The sequence below is a fragment of the Mesitornis unicolor genome, unplaced genomic scaffold (assembly GCF_000695765.1).
Source record: "Mesitornis unicolor isolate BGI_N332 unplaced genomic scaffold, ASM69576v1 scaffold55033, whole genome shotgun sequence".
Lineage (NCBI taxonomy): Eukaryota > Metazoa > Chordata > Aves > Mesitornithiformes > Mesitornithidae > Mesitornis > Mesitornis unicolor.
The window spans coordinates 1-22,739 of NW_010176456.1; the positions used below are offsets into that span (position 1 = coordinate 1).

General features: G+C 38.9%; 1 protein-coding gene across 1 annotated transcript in view; it reads left to right on the forward strand.

Moving 5' to 3' along the window:
- Window positions 1-1,359: 1,359 nt before the first annotated feature.
- The window catches only part of GABRR3 (gamma-aminobutyric acid (GABA) A receptor, rho 3), a 29,403-nt gene continuing 8,023 nt past the window's right edge, over window positions 1,360-22,739 (forward strand). Inside the window, exons 1-4 of the mRNA XM_010181728.1 lie at window positions 1,360-1,487; window positions 8,827-8,939; window positions 18,559-18,626; window positions 20,130-20,353. Coding sequence (XP_010180030.1) covers window positions 1,360-1,487; window positions 8,827-8,939; window positions 18,559-18,626; window positions 20,130-20,353 — 533 coding nt within the window. The remainder of the gene's footprint in view (window positions 1,488-8,826; window positions 8,940-18,558; window positions 18,627-20,129; window positions 20,354-22,739) is intronic.

The following is a 22,739-nucleotide window of genomic DNA, read 5'->3' on the forward strand; positions in this document are numbered from 1 at the left end:
ATTTTATTTTATTTTATTTTAATTTCTTGCCCCAGATGAAGTTAGTTGGGAATCTCAGGGAACTTCTGAGGAGGCAGCTGCCCACACAAATTAATATCCCAATGTACTTGGGTGTTCTCAGTCTCAGCAGACAGAGTGTTGAGTTTGTTTTCATTCCTCTGTTTGCTTGTCTTACTTAGGAAGAAGCCTACTGCTGGGAGACCTGAATTACTTCTACATCTGTTAGACAGGGATTGGGTATTTCCATTTCCCTAACTTTCATATCTCTGATTTTCTAGATAAAGAAAAATAAATGTGCTGTCAATGTTGATAATTACTGAACTTGCTGATGGCTTGAAAAGGATACATTTGACTGTGACAGCTAAGACGGTTTGTCCAGTATTGCACAGTTTTAGGCCCACAAGAAATCTTATCACCATTCACAGGAGAAACAGGCATGCTCAAGTTATTGCTTAAGCAACGTTTTGTTAATAAAATGTTTTGCAATTCAATCTGCTATTGAACAGGCAGGGCAGACTAAATGAAATTAAGATAAAATTAGGGGTGGTGGAAGGATACTCTATCTTAGGCACGCACATACTTTGTAAATTTAGGGTAAATTAAATAGGTAGCTGTAGAGCTTAGTAAAAGGAAAAAAAAAAAGATTGTTAATGTTTCCAAATGTTACTGAGTAATATTGAAAGATTTCTTTTTTAGTTTGGACTTGTTCCATGGTATTGTGATGTCCAAAAGTAGTTCTAAATCTACAGACAAAATCCTTGCTACTGCAGATCACAGAAATAGAAATGATGTTAATGGCTGGGAAGGCAATACAATGTAGCCAGTTAATGAAAGAGCTTGATCTGTACATAAAATTATTTTGAGCAGAGACACACATATATAGAAAGCAAGATTAATTTAGAGACCTTTGTCATTAAAGCAGATTTTTGTATGGTTTTGTGTGGGATTTAAGGGGGATTAAATGTTTGACATCACTTTGCCTGCACAGGGTATGTTGAAGAGGTTACTGAGCGGGTGATGGAGAATTCAAACATGCACCTATGCTGAAAGAGTGGAAGGAATGGATCAGACTGCAGCCTGGCCAAACAAATTGCTGTTTCTACTACACCTCTAAAAGCAAGGTGCTTCTGGTTTGACAGCAGATGTCGCAGGGATGTAGAGCTGAAGGAAGTTTTTATGATTTGCCAAAATATGAAGGGAACTCGGCGAGGACATCAGAACTGGGATGCCCCTGTCTTCTGTCTTCAGTGATGCCTTGCTTCACGTGCATCCTTTGTATGCTATGCTGTTTCTAAACAGTAAAAACAAAAAGTCAGCAAGGTGGATTGGCTGATCAGGTGCATTTGTCTTTTGGGAGAGATGGTCCTGGTCATGAAACTTCTGTTCCTCACCTGCCTGTGGCCAGCAGCAGTGCTACCCAGTTCTCAAAGTCAGCATCGCCATCTTCATCATCGGCAACAATTTTCATTGTTAAGAAAGCATAACAGGTAAGCAGTATACTCCGTCTATGTTCATCTGATAAACTTCATGCTGTTAGCAACCTTTCGATGCACCCTTTTTGTTCATTGTCCTGTTCTGCCAGTTTCTGGGTTTATATTATGCATAGTGTTGATAGGGTGTTCCCGAAACAGAAATGGTGAACTGTGAATTAATTTTTCATAACCAGCCATTTCATATTGCGATTTCATGAATGCTTCATATATATGCAAGTATGTACACACTCACACCCACACATAGCTCTTTTACCTTGTGTGATACCAGGCTACTATTGTAATATAATAAATATTTTTTTTCTCTTACAAGGAGCAGAAATGCCTTCTACTTTAGAACTTTTCTATGCCAATGTTATAAAGTGACTTCCATTACCTAAACAGCAAAGTAGCTACACTATTAAGATACAGAAGACATTTTATGGCATTAAATGAGGTGAACTGTACCGTATTTATAGTGATGACACAATGTGTTCCCTTTCTGGAATATATTTATGCTTTTGGACATTGAATATTGCCTCTCTTCTTAGTCCTTCCAATCAAGTATCTGGTTTAAAATGAATAATGATACAGAGGTTTTTACATGTAAGTTTCTCTGTTAGTGCTTTTTCCTAGAAATGCAACTTCTCATCTGCCATGTGAGGTCTATGAATGTGTTACCAGATTAATCTAATAGTATGTGAACAGACCAGTGACTGCCAGTAATAATCTAAGCAAAATCTTTGTTGGGAGGTAGGAGAAATTGTAGTAAGTAGTTCCATTTAAGAAAGGAGAAGGGATACAACTGTTACATTTTCCTATGTACTTGACCCCCTATCAAAATGGGCAGGGGAGCTCATAGTTTATTCAGACAATATCACATATTGAGGAAAACTAACATAAAGGGACTTCTCTGATTTGTTTAAACTGTTTTTTCAAGTTACATGCTTTGAAGCATGTATACAGCTGTCTACCTTCTGTATCACTTCTTATGTGATAATCCACCAGTGACATACCTCTGAATCCCTACATGTCTTGATAAAATCACATTTAAGCAATGTAAGGCAACAGAACATATCCCAGTGACACAATGGAGGTGTCTGGAGATGATATACCACTCCCTACTTCTGGATTTCAATTCAAGGTCATAGGTTCGAGTTTGGTCTACGCCAAAAGCTCATGAAGTGAATGACTATTCAGCAGATCCTTTCAAACTCTGACAGCTTTGGAGTGAGTGCTGGTGCACAATTATTTGTAATAACTAAACAAAATAAACAGAACTAGCCCTAATATCAACATAAGGTCTAATCTGTGGCTTTGCTAGTCTCAGGAAGCAGTTAAGAATCAAATGGAAACAGACCAAAATATCTTCTTATTGCTGTAGCAGTAAGAATAGTCTATTTTAAGGTCAGCTGATACACTTTTGTCAGTGGTAAAAGGGAAGCATATGCTGCTGCTGTTTGCATTTATCCTGTTCTGCAATGGCTGAGAGGAGCTTCTCCATCATTGACAAAAAATCACAAAGCAGGAAAGAAGCCTGGTGGTAGGAGACAGCATATTTTGTGGCATCCTTTACTGACCTCTTGCCACAGGACAGCAGTAACAATACTAGCAGTGTCCTACCCATCTTCACAGGTCTTTACTGATACATATGGAAGGATCCATATGACAATCTTGTGTGACAATCTTGTGTTAGCAGAAAGGAAGAATAGGAGCAAGGAGGAATGCCAGGACTGCATTCTCAGCCGATGCTGACTGGTGCAGCAGTTTTCTTTACACAAGGCAATGCTTTGGCCTTCCATGTCTTCATTTCCTAGGTCCCAGTGATTTTGAACTGGGAAGAAGACTGCAGAGTCGGAGCCATAAAAGATCCCAAAGCTTAACAGCTGCAAATCAGCTTTTCTGTGGAAAGGATCCAAATATGTTTAATTTCTCTTTGTTGATTCTCTTGTTTTGTTCTAAAGGCAGCATTATCCTCCAATGCATTGCAACAAGGTCTGACTTTCCATCAGGCTCTTTTTCTTTCTGGGGAAAACCTTTCAGCCAGCACTAGGGTTATTAGGGACAGAGCTGACAGATGGCCTTGGTTAAATGGGTGGCCTTTTAAAAAGAATGCCATGCAAAAATGTTACTTAACCTACAAGTTCCACTGTTTTAATAGAGTAACCCAATTCTCCCTCCAAAGCTATTTGTCTGCATTCTCTTGTAAAGAAGATTTTAAAGCATTAACCAAAAGTACATGAGAAAGAGATTATTCTCATGGTCCATTTCCTACAGCGAAGAACAAAACATTTGACTGTCACAATATTAGACTTTTTGACAATACGTGTTGCTGGTGTTACTGAACACTTAGAAATGCATTTTTATGTGTGAGAGAGAAACTGCACAATTGTGAATTTTACATTTATCTGGACTTCAAGATTTGACATATGTGATGAAATGTTTAAGAGATCATACTGTTGTATAACTCCACAGACTCTCCTGGGAATAAGATTTCTGTAACTCCTACTTTTTGGATACCTTTGATTTGGTAGTAGCTGGAGTATCTTAGGGACATAGCACTGGAAAGAAGATTATGGCCATTAAATCTAGTGTATTCTTTTCATAAAAGGGTCCTTCATCATATTTGTTTCATAAACTTACCTAGTTTCATTTTGAATATGTTGAGAATTTTTTCCCCACTACCCCCATACAGCAGCAATAAAGGAAGTGTGGTATCTTGGATACTAAATTAGTGAACCGAAAATCTTCAGACTCTGTCATGATGAGGATGGTGCTGGAAATTTGTTCATATCTTCCTGAATACCCAGCAGTGCTTCAGCCTTTCTCCAATCTCTTACCAAGAACGTTTACCATATAATTAGTTATGCAGGGCATTAAAACAGAAACAACCACATTAAAACAGCCACACAGGGTCTTACCAAAGGTCCATGTACTATAGTGACCTGTTTCCAACAAAGGCTGTAAGCACAAGTTTGGAACAATAAGGACAGGGCAAACAAGAGATTTTCCCCCTATACTCCCACCCATATCCAGTAATCAGATTTCCCTCAGAGACTTCTTGTGTTGGATGTAATTTCTGCAGATTTAGTGACCTTCAGTGGATTTCTTTTCCATGACCTTGTCAGATTCCTCCTTGAACCAGCATAAGCTTTTGATAACCAGGTAAGCTAAAGACAACCAGATGGGATACTACCCTCATCAGTCCCATGAATGCCACTGGTTATGGAACTACACTAATGGCATTATGTGGTTAAATGCTTTAACAAAACATGATCTGAGTACCCTTGAGCAGACCTTTGACCTTTCATTCCCTATTAGGTATTCAAGGTTAGGTAGAAGCAGCTAAATTTGTCTTTAAATGCCTGCCACACATTTGTCCACTGTTAAAGGATTCTGAATTGGTTGCTTTGGTTTTGTAGACAGTGACTAGCCTCTCTTTGAGAGCGCTGTCAGATACCAAGGCATCGAGCCATGAGTCCAGATAACAGTTTTGGGTAGTGAAGTGTCCAAAGGGTATATTTCACTTTTTTTTTTCATCCAAAGAGCTAGTGCTTCCATTAATGTCCTATATATGCACCAGCAGGGGTGTCTTCCCTGTGTGATCTGAAACACTTCAAGTGTTTTTTATGACCTTTGTTGGAATTTAATTATAGATTACCATTTCATTTGCATAATGTAAAATGTTGCCTGGAATACAGCTGCGGAAAGCAGAGCTATTATAAATGGAAGCAGTAGTTTCTTGAGCATGTGCCTCACTGAAACCAACAAACTGATATTTATCATTGCCCAGATCTATGCCAATACCAAGCCATGTGCCAGAGTTCCCTTTATTACTACTACTCCAGGTAGATAAAGAGAGATTTCCTTTCCTTAGGTGCATATATCAGCAGATACATGCATCTGCTGATGATTTCACCAGAAGGGTTGTCAAGCACTGGAACAGGCTGTCCAGGGAAGTGGTTGAGTCACCATCCCTGAAGGTATTTAAAAGATGAGTAGATGTGGTGCTTAGGGACATGATTTAGTAGTGGACTTGGCAACAGTTAACAGTTAACAGTTGGACTTGAAGATCTTAAAGGTCTTTTCCAACCTAAACTATTCTGTGTGAGCTTTTTCTCTCAAGCACCACAGCCTGACATCTGCCGTACAATGAATGTGCAGAACCAATGACTGCATTTAGACTCCTAGATTATGGTGTCCTGGCCAAAGCTGCATGATAAAGAGACCAGGGTGCCAGGCTGCTGAACTGTAATCTGTGTCTCTGCTGTGCTTCTGTGAGAATGAAAAGTGTGTCCCTGGGAAGCTTTTGGAGTCCTAGGCTAGTTAGATCTGTCTCTTCTGCTTTTTGATGGAATTGGTGCCATGGGAAGGAAAACTCAAGAAAACATCTGCTGATTATTTCACAATGCTGTGGTGCTAATGAATGGTTAGATATGGGTCTAGGATTTCTTGGGAGTAAGCAAATATATGCATGTGATTCCCTTTCAGTAATGAGTTAACTTTAATGCTGCAGTGAGGACAATTTAATACCATAACTCTTAGCCAAAGAGCAACATCTGGAGTCCAGATGCTGATGTTAAAGAAATATCTGCTGGAGAACACTTCTTAACCTTGGGTGGGGGAAGCAGGCAAGGAGGAGAAAAACTGTGAAGCAGAAGTGTATTTTTTTAATTATTTGAGAATTTTTAATGGAATTTTTCTATGCTTTGGTACCTTTACACATGCAGCGTTACCAGTGTCCATGAAATTAATTCCAAGTACCATGAGTATATATGTATCTCTGCATGTAAACCTACTTTCCTTTACAATAAAAACTTCATTTTGCCAAAGAAAGGTATTGAAGCAAAGATGCAGCATGTTTGTAATGAAAGTACCATTCTGACCCCTGCAAGATCTTACCTAGCTTGAACAACCACTTTTGATAGCAGCTAGAAATAATTATAGATACTCCAGCATTTCTATGCAGAACATCAGCCTGAAGAGGCTTTTCAAGTAAAGTGGTCACAAAATATGCTTTTCATATAGGCAGCATTTCTCTGTTTTGTCCTTATCCAGGAAAACAGAAGGAATATCAAAATCCCACAGCATCTTTTCTCAGTGGCTCATTAAGAAAAAATCTCTGCCCTCATAGCTTATGTTTTGCCTCTTGGGACTAGAGGAAGTCTTCCTCAGTCCCACACTTGCTTCTAGTAAGAAGTTGTAATAGATGCACCATAATAGTTTTAGCCTGTTTCTTCCAGTGAAATCATTGAAGCATCAAACAGGTATTTTCCTTAGCACATCCTATGACAAATAACCTAATTCTTCCAAACTGTGTTAGCTGTGCCAGGGCATCCTAAACATAATTCATCATTTTCTTTTATGCTGGTTCCCAAGCAGCAGAATTTCCTCATATATCTATTGCAGAGGATTGCAGGTGTTCAGTTCCACTGTACTCTGATACAGGCTTGCTCTGTGGAGGCTTTAATTTTAGTATCCACATAATTTTTATACTTAGAAAACGGAAGTCTTTATTTGAAATGCCTGATGGGTGTTTTGATTCCCCGGATACTTTTGTTCAGACAACACTGCCAGAGACATTCAAGAATACTCAATGATTAATTTGGTCAAGCCCAGCTGTTCTGAATAGCTCAGCAGCCACCCGAGCATTTTAAAAAGTAATTTCTTGGGCTTCATTAGTAAGAAAAAAGGGGGTGAAATATGAAAAAAAAAAGTCAATACAGGTGCATACCTTATCCTAAGGTATTCCATACCTCGTCTTAAACAGTGACTACAGGGCAGATCTTCAGAACAGATTTCTATCAGTCTGAAGTCATATTTAGGGTTGCTGGCAGCAAAGTCCCAGAGAATCACAGAAGGGATGAAAGAAATTATGTCTAAGGAGAGTCCCTTGCCTGTGGCAAAGCAGCTGTATTGAAGTCATTCCTACAGATATATGTCTAATCTATTCTTAAATAGCCCAAGTGAAAGGAGTCTCAAAACCTGCCCAAGCAGTGTGTTCCCATGTTTCACTATTCTCACCATGAGACAGGTTTTCTTAATGTGTACCACAGATCTCCCTTGTTGCCACTGCTTATCCTACTGGGAAGTGGACGGGGAGCAAAGGGCTCTCCCTGTAAAGGCTCCTGATGTGTCCTGAAGACTGTGATGTGTTCCCTCAACCTTCTTCCTCTAAATTAAACTACACAGGTTCCCTTTCCAGAAATGGGGGCCCAAGGCTAGAAGAATTCTGCAGCTTAGGTTTGGCTAGCTCTGTTATTTCTTAGGGCCAGCTACTTAAAGCAGGACATGCAACAAGGAGTGGAAACTTGAGGAGACACCACAGAATTTTCCTTGTAGCAGAACCAAATAATGTAATGGATTCTTTATAAAAGCTGTGCCCCTAGCTGCCAGATCTGTCTATAGATCTTGTCTGTGTTTTAACCCAATACCTTTGTGAGATGGGCATGTACCAGACCCCTCTGCTGCCTGTGCCATGGTTTCTGTTTATAGGAAAAATGGAAAAGGAGCCTGCATTGTGATGGGTATCTGCTGTTCATTTTAAATGCAGGCTCAGCACATGAGATTTCTGTCTGGAGAGCCTGAGTCCATTCTTAGGCATGTGAATTTCCCAGTGGAGTTTAGGATGCTGCGCAGTATGCTCTGTGAAGGGAATAAAGTTAACACCAGAAAGAAGTACAGAATTCATGGTGTTCTGCTTAGAGCACAGGCTCAGTTATGTGAGGCATGGGGAAAATGCAGACAGGACTCGATGGAAAGAAATGCTGCATGTCTGAGCAGCAAATAAGGGGAAGAGCTAATGAGTAACTTGGCCAAATCTGAATGATGTTTAAGAGGATCTCAAAAAACAAGTCCCTAGATCCAGGACCATCAGTTCCTCGGTCTTTCTTAAAAATTAGTTACTCATTTGAGCCTCTAGGAAAAAAAAAAATTATAATAAAAAGTGTAATTGCCTCTGTAATATGGATAATGTATGAAGTGGTTTAAAACCCTGGATACATGGCGTTATTTCCAAGTCTGAGTTGAAACTGGTTATGTGAATAATGACATCCTTTTCAAACAGCTATAATCTTTCATATAATGATAGATACAATCTCTGAGGGAAGCAGAAGGAGAGCTAGATATTCTTCCTGGCACTTTTTATATTTAATTGGTGATCCTCATGGACCTGGGCACTCTCATACCCAATTTCCCTACTTTTCCCAATATATCTCTACTTTATTAGCACACTTGTTTCCTTTATCATACCAGATTCAATTATCCAGGATTCTTCGGTCCCTGATTCATTTAACTAATACTCGGAATGCCAGGCAGAAAAAAGAATGAAGTTTCTTACTTTTTTTTTTAAACATAGCAAACGAGAAATTAAAATGAGGAAACTTGACAGCACCAAAGTACGGCCATTTAAATCTGAGCAGCTTCTTCGCATAGAGGACCATGACTTTGCACTGAGACCTGGATTTGGAGGTAAGCAGCGCATGCCTGCACTGTGCTGGTTAATAGTTTATCCTCTGTCTGGAAGTGTACTTAAACACTGACTAGCAGTGTCACTTAAAATTGAAAGACTTGAATGTCACTTGAAATTGAAAGCTTAATTACAGCTCACCTCTTTCATTGTACTCCAGGAAATAAAGAAAGAAGAAATCTGGAAATACTTGAAGGCAAAGGACTTTTTTGTGTTTAGCACATCAACAGGAGAAACTTTTCAAATTGTCTCCTTTTCAGAACTAATTAAAAAAAATTAGACTAATGTTCTTTGAAAACAGTGATTAAGGCATCCCTGTAAACTGCATAGTCTAGTAGCAATTAGCAAATTACTTGGTCACCAAATTCATTTTGAGAGATTGAAATGAACCAGCAATTCCCAAATCTGTTTGTTCTGTACAAAATTAAACTACCCACAGGCCTTCACTTTATTACCATGTTGTTTCTGTGTTGTTGGGCCCGATGATGATTATTTCTTCATTTAACTAAATTGCATGTGGATAAAGGGAGTATTCAATGGGATGTTCACAGTTTGGATTCAATTTTGACTCTCCTTCATGAAAGGTAAAATGAGAAAGCTGCCCCACTAATAAGGTTTGTCTGAGCTTTTGCGTCACCAGTTCCGTGTTCATGATTCATGAAAATAGACTGAACTACTCTGCATTATGAAGCCAAAATAAAATATATGGGGCCAAGTAATTGGCTGTGTAAACAAACATATATCTCAGAGGCTAGCTGACGTCTGTCAACAATTCTTGTTGACACCAGCCGCTGGGGCCTGGCAAGCATGCCAGGAGGAAGACCTGGGGTAAGAAAAGCCTCTCTGGATGCACTGGGAGAACGTGAAAGGGTTTCTTGTTACCCTTACCCTAGAAAGTCTATCTTGTCAAAAAGCAAAAATATTGCCTTATTTTGAACAATAGTTGAGATGTGTCTGTTTGTTGACAACAAAAGTTAGGATTAACTCTTGCCTAATACCTATCTGATCTAATATCTGTTAGTCTGGACATCATCTTGTTACCACCGGTTTTGTCGCATAAGGAATTTAAATTTTTGAGAGTGTAATCTCAGAAAGGAAGTAGCATTTCCATGAAAGCAAACAACAGTTTGAGATGTACTTTATCACTGGATCATCCCAGAAATCAATACTTATGATGTACATAAAAGCAGCTTTCAGAATATACCCTATGATCTGGCAGTTGTAATTTTCCACAGGCAGTGAGGAATTTTTTTACACCCAGCAAATCTGTACCAGGCTTTTTCCCCTTGTCCTTTTATTTTCAGATGACTAGTCATAAAGCCCATTCAATTCGTATTGAAGCCAGCTGTAGTTTTTCCACTGACTTCATTACACAGACCTCTCAATAATCACATTTCTTGGGTATGATTTCAGCTGCACTCCCATCTTTCAGAAATAGCTTTCAGCAGAAGAGTGCATCCGGTTTTCTTCTTTTCTATCTTCCACATGGCACAGTGGCATGGGAGGCTCCTTTTTTTTTCAGTCGCATTTTTCGGTTCACACACTTCCAAATTTTCAGAACTCTCTTGACAGGTAGAATACATGTACGCGAATCTCTCTAAGCGACTAAAACGCAGATCCATTAACATTTTTACAGCACGCAGTGAAACACATCTCAGCAAAATTAATGTCAGTCCTAAATTTATACTTCATTATTCTTATCTTACCATCAATTTTAGTGATGTTACAGTAGTAAAGAATGGTTTGTTTTTCACAAGAGGCAGGTTAATAAGGCAGCAGCAGAGAGTTAGTACGCAAGTGTGACCTCATCAGAGACCAAAACTCACCAGCTGAAACATGAATCTGATTAACACACCCAGAATTGTTAGATGATAGCAGAGACAGAGTATGAATTTCTCTGAAGAACGCTGATGATTAAGTGTGCAGCAGAGGGAAACTTAACTAGAGGAGGAGATGAAATTAGAGATACCATTGCTGCAGTCATTGCGCGGCAGTCATAACATAGCCCTGAACTGCATAATGATTTACAACTCTTGTGGCTTTATATATTTAAAGCAGGTGAAAGTTTGGGTTCATTTTTATCAGCTCCAATGAAGCATTTCAGTACTGAGATTCGTGAATGGCTTGCATCTGTCACATGTAACAGTGCATGATTTGTTCAGCTCAGCACAATGCATCAATTCACAATACTGATGGGAGAAAAAAAGAACCAGGTCAAAACAGCTGGGTGAAAAACAAGTATTTATAAATTACTCTTTACCTTTAAAAGAGTCACAATTTTTTACCATCTGCTATAGCCCATTGAAATTTTCTGGGTATTTCAGGGAGTTGGAATGACAGATTTTTTAAAATCTAGCTCCACTGTGCCCTTTTCCCTGAGAAGGTCAATCATCCTGTGCACCAGTTTGTGAGGAAAAAGCAGCTGGAAAATTCATGCTGTTTTGAACCTGCTGGAGATCCCTCAGTTCGGGGAACTCTTACATCTAAATTTGGCTTGTTCGACTTCATTTAGCCCCACTCGTGCAAAGTAAATGAGGCAGACTACAGGACCCAGAGTTTTTAGTATTTATAATTAACAGAGGAAAAAGAAAAACAGCACATGCTGAATTTGATTTGTAAACTGAGCAAACATGCACAGGAAAAAAAATGGGGGACATGAATGTAGAACTATTCAGTACTGATGCTACCGGCTGCGGTGTTACTGGAAATAATTGTGACTTTGCTCACATGATTGACTGCTTTCTCATGAAAGTTTATCATTGCTCTGTGGAGGTAGGAGATCCCTTTTTTGACCAAATGGACACAACTCTGCTGTCATTTGTGTGTGAGTGTATTTTGGCATTCTTCTGTTGCTTGCAATGCCATTCCAGCTGCACACTCAGAATTTGGCTCTCTGTTGTTTTTAAAATTTAGTCCGGACCATGCCCATTTATTAACAGATTAGAGATCAAAGTCTGAGAAGCATACAGTGTCAAGATGAAGCAAAATCAGCAAGCTGCTAGCAAGCTATTTCTACATTTTTGCTACAGAATGCTACTTTGTCTACAGTTCATTATACAGTGAGGTTGAGTGAAGCAAACCATTAATTCAGTACACCCAAATGTTCTTTAAAAAACTAAACTTACACTGTTACATTGCACTCATTCCTTAAGCCAGGCTTTTGGGTTGTTGTTTAGAGAGTTGGGGAGATTGTTGATTTTTTTTCCTTTCCTGGATTTGTTGTTGTTGTTGCCTTCTATGTGATGTCATGGTCCTCTTTTATTTGGAATTCTCCAATAGATTGACTTCCACTCATGCAAACAGATGTGGTCCAGCACAGTGATTTGAGTAATCCCGCTAGGCATTAGACTAGGAGCGTGGATGTTTCCTTTGCTCAAACAGCTTTACCAGCTGCATCAGTGAACAGTGTAGGAAATATGTTTAGACTTTGCTGCTTCCAGAAGCACTGATAAAGGCCAGGAGATGGGTATGTCAGGGGTTCTGCAATGGTATAATTATGATATAATAATGCTTGCCAGTTCTGGTAAGGCTGTCTGCAGGGGTCCTACCAAAAGAAACAAAAGACTGTTGGTAGACTCAGAGTCAGACCTTTTCATGAGTCATATATCATTGCACTAATATGGCCTCAAGTGCTTCAACTGATTTTTCAGTAGCCTAAAAAACTGTTAATCTGTGAGAAGATAGCTTAAGTTTGGACTGGAGAAAAAGTAAGCAATTAAATTATGTTGCTAGCACTTATTGGAATGGCCATCCCCATGTTTTAAACCCAGTGAGAAACAGAGACTTCTAGCAGCTCAGATTTGAGGGCCATGATGCAGGCTGCCTTAGCAGCCAAAACTGTGTATGTTGAGAGAGGTGTTAGAGCGAATCCTTAGAAATCCTTTAAAGTTACTTTCTTTTCTACGACATACCTATTTATCTATACCCTGTTATTTTCTGAACCATCTTATTTCAAAATACTGGCAGAAGTAATTTGTGTGAGCTCTTGGTTTCCTGAGTTCTGTCTCTACTGACTTACTAAAAATTAACATCACCATTAAAAAAAAATCATAGACTAGCATGTAATGGAGGTCATTCCTTTATTCCTCTGTGCCTTGGTTTTCCTGACAGGTTTTGCATGCACTCTCCGAACTCTTTTGCAATCTAAAGATTATTGAACCACATGATCATTGTCACTGTGTACATGCAAGTTCTCACTGTGTAGTGTATATATATTGAAGTATGGCGACTTAATTTTTCTTTTACATGATGTCCTAAGGATCTGTGATGTCCTATGCTAACAGTGTTTTAGTTAAAGAAGTTTTAAAATTGGTTATCTCTGCTTTGCCAACTAATATAGAGGATAAAAACATCAGCAAGTATTAGCAATGATGGAAAATAATTTAGTAGCGTTTAGCAGGTCAAGAGGTGACAGTCTTTCTAGACAATTTGCATCCCAATCTGCAATTAAGCATGATCTTAATTTCAAATTTTCCAAAGGATCAGAGATCCCATTAGCTCACTCCCCCTTATGCTTCCTCCCTCCTCAAGCTAAATTATTAACATTTACATTCATCTGAAGGTAAAAGGGGGGAAAGAGAAAGAAAATACGGGCCAATGAATGTTCGAAATAAATGCTGCAATTCTAATAGCTCTTTGCCACCAAGTTGTTTTCTCTTCTGCACCACAGCCCTCCCTGAAAGATCAGAAATATCTTCCCACTGTGGTGGAGAAGACTCACTCTGATGAAAGTGGAATGGGTTTTTCTCACGTGTTAATGGAAGGAATAGCTGGGGTCCAGAACAGGAGGGAAATACTTTGGTAATTTCAAGACCTCTAATAGGCTCCTCCTCCTGAATTTTTTTTCTTTAACATTATTAATTCTTCCATTCCAAGAGCTGGCTACTGCTAATACCAGTCTACCTTCATTTCTCATGTAAATAAGAAAGAAATAAAACAGTAACAAGAAGAAAATACCATTGCCAGTAATTCTCCTGTTTCACCCATTGCCTGAGGAAAGCAAATATATCCACATAGCTTCACTTCCCTGGGGCTTGTTTACCTTTCTATCTGTTGTTCTTCCTTTACAGGCCCACAAGCCTTTTTTAGAAGAAAGTACTCCTATAGACCTTAATCCTTCCCTGGTCTCTGTTTCCTACTTGGAGCTTTCTGTAGACCTAGCTTTTCTTCAGCATACCCTGTTACAAAGCCAACTGTGTTACAGCAGCTGGTTTTTCTAAATTCAGCTTTTATCTTATGGAATTTCAGGTGCCATCCACTGCATGATCAAAGGTCTGACTATTACTAAGATGCTATTGAATTCACTAAACCAGTCATTATTACTGTAGAAATTGATCCTAAGATACTAAAAGGATATCCTTTTTATGTAATATCCCTTCTAAAAAGGGTATTATAGAATGTACCTGCCGTACTATCTGTTAAAAAAATTCTATGCTCATCAAGGAATTCTTTTGCTACGTTTAAACCTTTAAAATAAAAGACTGGGAATGGCTTGTGTGAAGATAAACCCATCTGAAAACAATTCTATTTTTTCTGCTGAGGAGTAATTATCTTGAAAATCTGTGGAGTCTCCATTGTGAAAATCACTAATCCCTCTAAAATAATGATTTGTAGCAGCGTTCCAGAAGCAACTGAAGCTGCTCAATTTAATAACAAAATCCTCTCTGCCATCCCCAGTTTTGTCAAACTGGGAAATAAAAAACACAGCTTTGCTCTGGTTACTTTTTTTCAAAGTGATTTTGATGTTATTGCCTGATGGTCAGCCAGAGATTGAAATTCTCAATATACTAGGGAGAAAGCTGTGGTGCAGACATAGAGGTAGACAAATCACCTCATTCTTCTGGCTGGTTTAGGATCCTTTCCAATTCTTATTGAAATGCTCTTTTTCTAAAAAAACATCCAATCATGGTAAAAGAAATCCAAGTGATGAAAAAATTGCTGTTCTCAGCAACTTGTTCCCAATGGTTAATTACTACTGTTTCCAGTGGAGTTGGTGTTTAATCGCAGAAAAAAATGTTCCCAGAAAACTACAAAGCTCAGAAGGCCTAGACCAGAAGACCAATATGTGCTTTATGGGGGTGGTGATGTTAGTGGCAAAAATTAAAAAATGCTTCAGATTAGAGAAGTGAACAAGCACACTGAAGTGACCGGGGTTGCACATATGTGCAGTGTTTAGTGTCTTTATCATCTACTGACATTTGTTGCCAAAGTAGAATCAGAATAGGAAGGAAATATCCGCAGCTGCTATGACCTGTCAGTAATAGGTCAGGGCTGGGGCCAGGGGATGTGGTTTAATAATTGTCTGTGGCGAATGCTAGACTGAACAGTATTTTCTCATTAAGCAGCATGAATACAGTCTTAGGTCTTGCCCCAGATAGAGAACAGGAATCTCTTTTTAAGGAGTCAATTTCACAGTTCTAGCATTTCTACCTAACCAGGAACAAATTTCATTGTAACAGTTCCCTTTTTATGTATTTCACTTTAGAACCATCCACTGTATTTCTCCTGGCCATAGATTTTGGTTTCCTTTATGCTATTTGGTGTCCCCACTGCCTCAGTTTTATAACAGCTCCCAACTTAGTGCAAGCTGTCCTTTCAAAGAGTAAAGTGTGTCTGTGTGTATTTATCCATAACTGGCACTTCAGCTTGTGTGCACATAACCAACATAATCATAAGCTGCCACTAAATTCTAGTTCTATGGTCTATGGCTCATATCTGCCCATAGCAGGTGAATTATTGAATGAAATTGTGCCCACACTAGAATAGTGCTTGTTGGGATAGGAAATAATCTGTAATTTTTGCAAATCCCAAGAAAGTATTAGGACGGCCATCATCACACTTTGAGTAGCTGTCACTAAGAAAAACCTTTTCCTCACTGCAGATGATATATGTGTATGTAGAAAGCCAGTTGTTTTGTTCTGTGATATGATTTGTGGGTAGCTCCTTGCCTGTCTGAAGAATGATGACGGTTGACATATAACTTTATTTGCTTTAGATTTGTCCTTGACTGAGAAACTGGTATAGCTGTTGTTTCATGTAGAGAACTGCTTCCCTCTCCTCCCCTTCAAGCCACATAATTCTGCATAAATAGGACTAAATTCATTGTTTTAAACATGCAAGCCATGCAAATCATCTCCCAGAGTTTAAGTAATACCACTTAAGATCAAATGTACACTCAGATATGAGCACTTCCAGTATATCCTACCATGCACCTCTGCCATAGTTCCAGGGTAACAGTTTGGACCCACCTACAATATAAAGGAGTTGAAGCTTTGTGGTGGGTAAGGTTAGATGACACACAGTTCATCTGCCTATTTGCAGACACTTGAAGCAACCCTGGTAACCAACAGGCATTTCCAAGGCACAAGGCACCTCACGCCAATTAGAAATCTAGAAAGTGCCTGTTACACTGCATGGACTTTAAAGAGAGCCAAGGGCGCCAAGGCCAGATTTCTCTCTTCACTGCTGTGGGCATTGTCATCAGCTTTAGTATGGATCATGCTCCTAGGCAGGAGCAATGTGCTGCTGCAGCTGGCCTGCTCCCTGAGCCACCCTGCCTTCTGTACAGGGAGCTCTGGTGCCAGCTCTGCAATGTAGGCTTTGAGGAGCTTCATAGAAAACACCTCATCTTTCTGTGGTGTTTGCATTGAAATGATGTGTGAATGCCACTTGTGAATGATGTTCACATCGTATATAAATCCCACAATGAATTCTACATAGGCTAAACGTGTCTTTAGTTTATGACATAGTTTAGATTTCGGTGGAATACTGAGAGCATGATGCTGCTCAGATTACAAGCAGGAATTTTTGTACCAGTACTTGGTACAAGTCTGTATTTAGCAAAACAAAGACAAGAACTGGTCAAGACTGGTTAGGGAGATGCATAAAAATTTTTATTGGTTAATATAGAGAAGCCTGGCTGGATATATAATACATTAATAGTCTTGTGCATCACCCTCTAAGGCAGATGTCTCCTGCTGTTTCTAGTCTCCAAAAGCAGCAGCATTTTCCCAAGTGGTGTTTAGCTTTACTAATAAACTAATTGGCTGAACTTTGCTGTCTGAAGTCCTGAATTTTGTTTTCAGCTTTGGCCAATAGAGTGAGTGATGCATTCCTCTGAGGCAGATGTGATTTCTGAGCCAGACAGCACAGCTACCGTCAGTGCAGAAACATGCTCCTGTGTACCCTGCTAACTCTGAACACATTTTACCTTGCTTTCCCATGCACAATGCATCTTCATCTGTTCTGTGCAGGGTCAAACCCTCCATTAAAAAACACAAGTCAAGTCAAGAGATTACAGCCAGATTTTAAAATACCTCAAAAATAGTTCAAGATCTCTACTGATAAGAACTGGAGGCAGCTGTGTAATCCTCGAGGGCTGCTATTTTAAGGATAATTCCAAAAAGACACACAGTATTGTGGCTGGTTATCAGGAAAGTGATATTTCTGGACTATTTTGGCTTGACACTGGTAAAAGGAAAAGACAAGAAAAAAGAAAGACAAGTTAAAGAAGCTGTTGCTATATCCTGCTCTTCAGACTTCCTTGTACTCATGTTTTGTACATATTAAATTTGTACTTTTAAAATATTTTAACTATTTTCAACAAATGCAATTGGAATCCCATGTACAGTAATTGCTATTGATTTTCAAGCCAAATGCAGAGTATTCTCTGGAGGGAGGGAATGGAGGGCGTGTATACACACATATGCACACATCTCTCTCCTCTCCCTCCTCCGTAAGACAGTGATTAGTCAGTTGCTTTAGTGGAATGACTTGCTTGCTGAAAATTACACAGGTACGTAACCCATATACAACTAGATCCTTAATTCTAGATCTTGTACACTGAAGAGACTGGAAATAATTTTATATTTTGCTGTAATTTTTAATTTATTTTTAGTCACTTTCTTTAAAAATGCAAATATGGTTTTATAATTTGTTAATCGAGATCCCATTGTGTTATAAACTTACAGCCTGTTTCAGTGGCATGCAATAGCGGGGTAGTATATAAAATAAAGTCACCCAGTGCAGTTTGGTATATATTTTACTTGATAATAATGTGCTCGGTAATGCAAAACACTCCATCTCACAGAACACGTTTAGTACGTGTACAGCTTTTTCCTTATGAGGTAGTAAGCAAGCAATCCGTTTTTCACAAATATCTATGCCAGACTTCAAATAATTAAGTAACTGAAGAAAATTAGGAGATGTAATATGTTGTTTATAAGTGTGGGAATAAGCATTGGAACTGGTAAGTAAGCTTTACAGTCTTTGATGTATTCAACCTATTTACTCAGCTGTTCACTGTGACAGTTCTAAATAGCACTTCAAGCAGCTCCTTAGCTTTGGCATCACAAGGAAGCTGGCCCTGCTGTCCAAACTGCAATGCCAGTAAGAACTAGACTAGCAGCAAAAAGATCACTGAAGATTTTGTACTTGTTTTTATAACTATTTAGCATCGGGTTTTAATTTGTTGCCATGGACTTTCTCATTCAGTATACTAAGGTGGACAGACCATAGTAAATGCTGGGATGGGGTGCTCTCTGTACGTTGCTAATACACAGTCTACCCTCTAAAAATACGGATTTGTGCTCCTCATCACTCTTTCATTCTGTTGCATTGAAGGGTCGCCAATACCTGTGGGCATTGATGTGCAGGTAGAAAGCATTGACAGCATATCTGAAGTTGACATGGTAAGTTGGTTGTGGAACTGGAATAAAGAATTTCAGGCAAAATTCAGAGTCTCAGAAACATCCAACTGGATGATATAGAATAATGCAGTTAAAGAAAGCAAACTCTTAAAGAGCACAATCTTGCCTTGAAGCATGCACGTCATTCCTGTTTAAACTAGCAAATGATATATAAAAGCACATGTTGAATTTTTCCCTGGGCAAGAAGAACAGATCAGAGTGGATAGTGCTCTTACTTGAAAATGCCAACCATTCAGTAAGCCCCATGGGCTTCCACATGAGCTCTTAGAGCTGTGCACATTAGATTATGAAGCCTCAGGTCCTTTGCTTCCTTTGCTTATGCAGCTCTGAATATTCCTATCATTTCTGGCATAGGTGCAGCTATGGTCATAACCAATGGAAATACAAAGATCAGTTCCAGGAATGGTCCTAGGAAGGAGATGCCCTCACTACAATAAAGGACCTGTAGCACTGGAATGCAGGCTGTTCATTCCTCAGCTGAAATTGTCATTAATAATGCCACCCAGACATGAGTATCAAGTTGTTCAGTCCTAGAATAGCAGGACACATTAACTTTGCAAAGCTCTTCTCATAGGTGTTGAGCTTGCAACGGGATCTGTGAGTATGAACCCCTGCCTGCCTTTGCAAATCTACCCAAATCAGTGCATTTCACATGGGCATAAAATCATATTACAGGGGAAGACCCAAGTATCTTCCCAGTATTCTTTTCAGAAATAATTGTTCTACTGAGAAAAATGATGTCTGCTTAATAATGTAAAATTACATAGGTGAGCACAGAACAGTCAGGCTGTGCAGAAGCTCAGACTGCATTTGCAGCATACTCTCCATCTCTTTCCATATGTGTATTTGCAGTCATGTCCTTTTTCTAAATAGGATGAGAAAATACTGGTAAAAATCTTTCATATTAATAAAAATCGTAATTCTTGTAAAATTTAATTGCTTACTCTTATGAAATTCATCATATTGCTTCTTTATGATGCCTTTCATTCATAAACATACTAATCTAAAACCCCTGTGCAATATTTGTACAAAATGTAAGGATTAATGGATTACAAATTCACTTAATGCTCATTAAGAACTCGAATCAGTCACTTTGTAGAGGAACCACAGTCCATTCTTAGAAAAGCTTGTGAAGATTTCCAATGGAAACCCCTTTCCATTTGCCATTGGTTGGTTTTAAAGTTTCTTTATCACTTCACTGATGGCCCAATCCAGCAGCCACTGAAATCTGTAAAAGTTTTATCTAAATATAACTGAAATATGAACCTCAGACACCAGTGACAAAGCAAACAGCCAATATTTCAGAGGTAGTTCTAATCTATATTTAAACTTATTGAGTGGTGTTTGAGTCCTCTCATTGAGGATCCTCCAGATAATGTCCAGAGAAGAAATTGATCCTTTGCATGAGTTGATTATTTTTTTACAGTTTTCTATTGCATGTGAATAAAACAAGCATTGTCTTCTTTTATTTTTAATTAAACAAAGGACTTCACAATGACTTTATATCTCAGACATTATTGGAAGGATGAGAGACTTTCGTTTCGTAGTAACAAAAACAAAAGTATGACTTTTGATGGAAGACTCATAAAAAAGATCTGGGTACCTGATGTATTTTTTGTACACTCCAAAAGATCTTTCATCCATGATACAACTGTGGAAAACGTCATGCTCCGAGTATACCCTGATGGCAATGTGCTCTTCAGTCTACGGTAAGAACAATATCCTTTTATAAGAAACTTCATGACTGCAGTTGTGGACCAATAGTCTGTACAGTGAGAAATTACCTGAAATACTTGCAGTTAAGATTCTGATAGTGGACTGCTGCTAATCTCCTGGCATCAGATAATGGGAATTGGTGACCAGTGTACCTGTGGGAAAATGAATTTAGGACTGATAACTTATAGATAACGTATTTTTCCATCATTCACATATTGTTTCCTGCCACAGGATAATGGCAGTTTTTTAATCTGATGTAAATATTGCTGAAGTTTATCAAGTGTTAATTCATTGCCAGTAGTTTGAGCAATATTGCAGTAGTTTCACAGATGAGTACAGTGGAGGCCAGAATTATTAGCAAAGAACAAATGTGTTGTTTTTTTTTTTCCCTGAGTCTTTTAAAGCTGCTATTTTCTCAGCTTTTTTCACCATGAGATACCTGTAAACTTGCCATTGATATTAATCGGGCCTCCAGATAGACACAGACAGCAGATTATTGGTGCTGATGTCAGCAATGTTAGACAGGTGTGTTGTGTGACTGCAGGGAACTGGGAAGTGAAACAGCAATTCCAGGACTGGAACAGCAAGGTCATTAAATGTGTCCTCCTTCTATCTATGTGTTACTGCTTTTCTTTATGAAGCAGATTTGCATGATGTGGCAGAAACAGTTTTAATGGAGGAATTTTCCGTCTAGGGTAAAGGCTCTGAGGCCTGTGCATTGCAGAAATCACACTTCTCCAGTTTGTTACTAATTAGGCCTGTGCACAGAGGTGATATTTCAACCAATCTAGAGTTTGAAGATTTATGCAAGCACTTGAGGTTTTGGTTATGTAATAATTGTTCCAACAAGTAATCAATTTATCTGCTCTCTCATGAAGATGTGCAGAAACCCTCACAGCAGCTGTACACCACTTTAAAATAGTGTATGTTCAAGGACCACACTGACCAGAGAGAAACAATGAAGTATGTGTATTATTGCTATATTCATTTCCATGCTTCATGAAAGAGATGGAGAGATCAGAGGAACTGCACTGCTGCACTAAGGCTTACAGCAGTGGTTCTCCGTGAGAGGGGTGTGACACATTTTTCTGGGGGAAAGAAGAGTGGCACAGGGACATAAGATGGGCAAACACGTTCTGTCAGCTTGCTGGAGAGGTAGTGTTGCCAAGACACAGCAAGAAATTGTGCATAAATGGTTACAAACCAAAGGGAGTGTGTGATGGAGACCACAGAAATGGAGAAGAAAGAGAAAGTGAGATGGAAGGGAAGGAAAAGAAGGAAGTGGAGCTGAGGGACAGACACAGTGTGAATCAATTTGCTATATCTGCTCATTGCTCAGACTCCTCTCAGTGATGGAGCCCTTGCTCTGTGTCCTGCATCACATTTGCAAGCTGGTGCTTGACTCTTCTTCCTTGCCCTCATTCTCTGGGCTCCCACAGTTGTTTTTCCCCATCCCTGCATTACCAGATGATGTGTACTGGATGACTCCTTGCTCTGACAGGTGAGTTTGCAGCTAGACTCACCTTCCTGGGCCAGTGAACAGCAAAGCCCCAGAGTTCCTGCCAAACTTTTCTGGACATAAGCAGGAAGGGGAGGTGCCCTGTCCTCTTCCTTTCCTCTTCTATCAGATCTTAACAAACTCTGAGGTAGGATGACCTAAAGGTTGGTGAACCAAGGTTTTAAAATTATTAAGGTGAAACAATGTGTTTTAGCCTGAGTGGTGTTAATGTGTTAGTTCCTAGAGAATCAAACACCCTTTTATATTGCCAGTTTTACATGCAGTGGGTAGATTATATTCCAAATACTTATGTGCAAGAAATCTCCGTATTCCACAGTTTTTCTTCAGTGCCTAGCATTCAGGATTTTATTGAAGCAAAGCAGAACAGAAATCTAGATTTGTTGCTAAAATAGCCTTTATTTATTTTTCAATCAACATTTTCTTGTTGTTCCCCTGATCCTTTAGTCAATAGCTAAAAGATGGAAACAACATACATAGCTGGATGTCTTATGCATGATTTTAAAGATCTTACAAACTCATTTCAAGGCAGCAAAATGTTATACTTGTAAAAATTCAGCTACAGTATGATTACAGATCACAAGTTTTCAAAGATCACTTATATATCCAGTATATCACTTATCACTTAAATCCCTGTAGGATTCAGTTTGGAGAAAACTGAAAGATCAAACTAAAGCATCAAATACCATGCAAGCTGTGACAAGAAAGGGAAATTTGGCAATATTGACCATATTTAAATTGCTGCCTCTAGCTTTTTCTTTTGTTTATTACTTAAAGTGCTGATGCACATTTAGCTTCTAAACACTTCTGAAAAAGCAAGTGGAATGCAAAACAATGTCTTTGTCTAGATTTCCTTAAGCTTT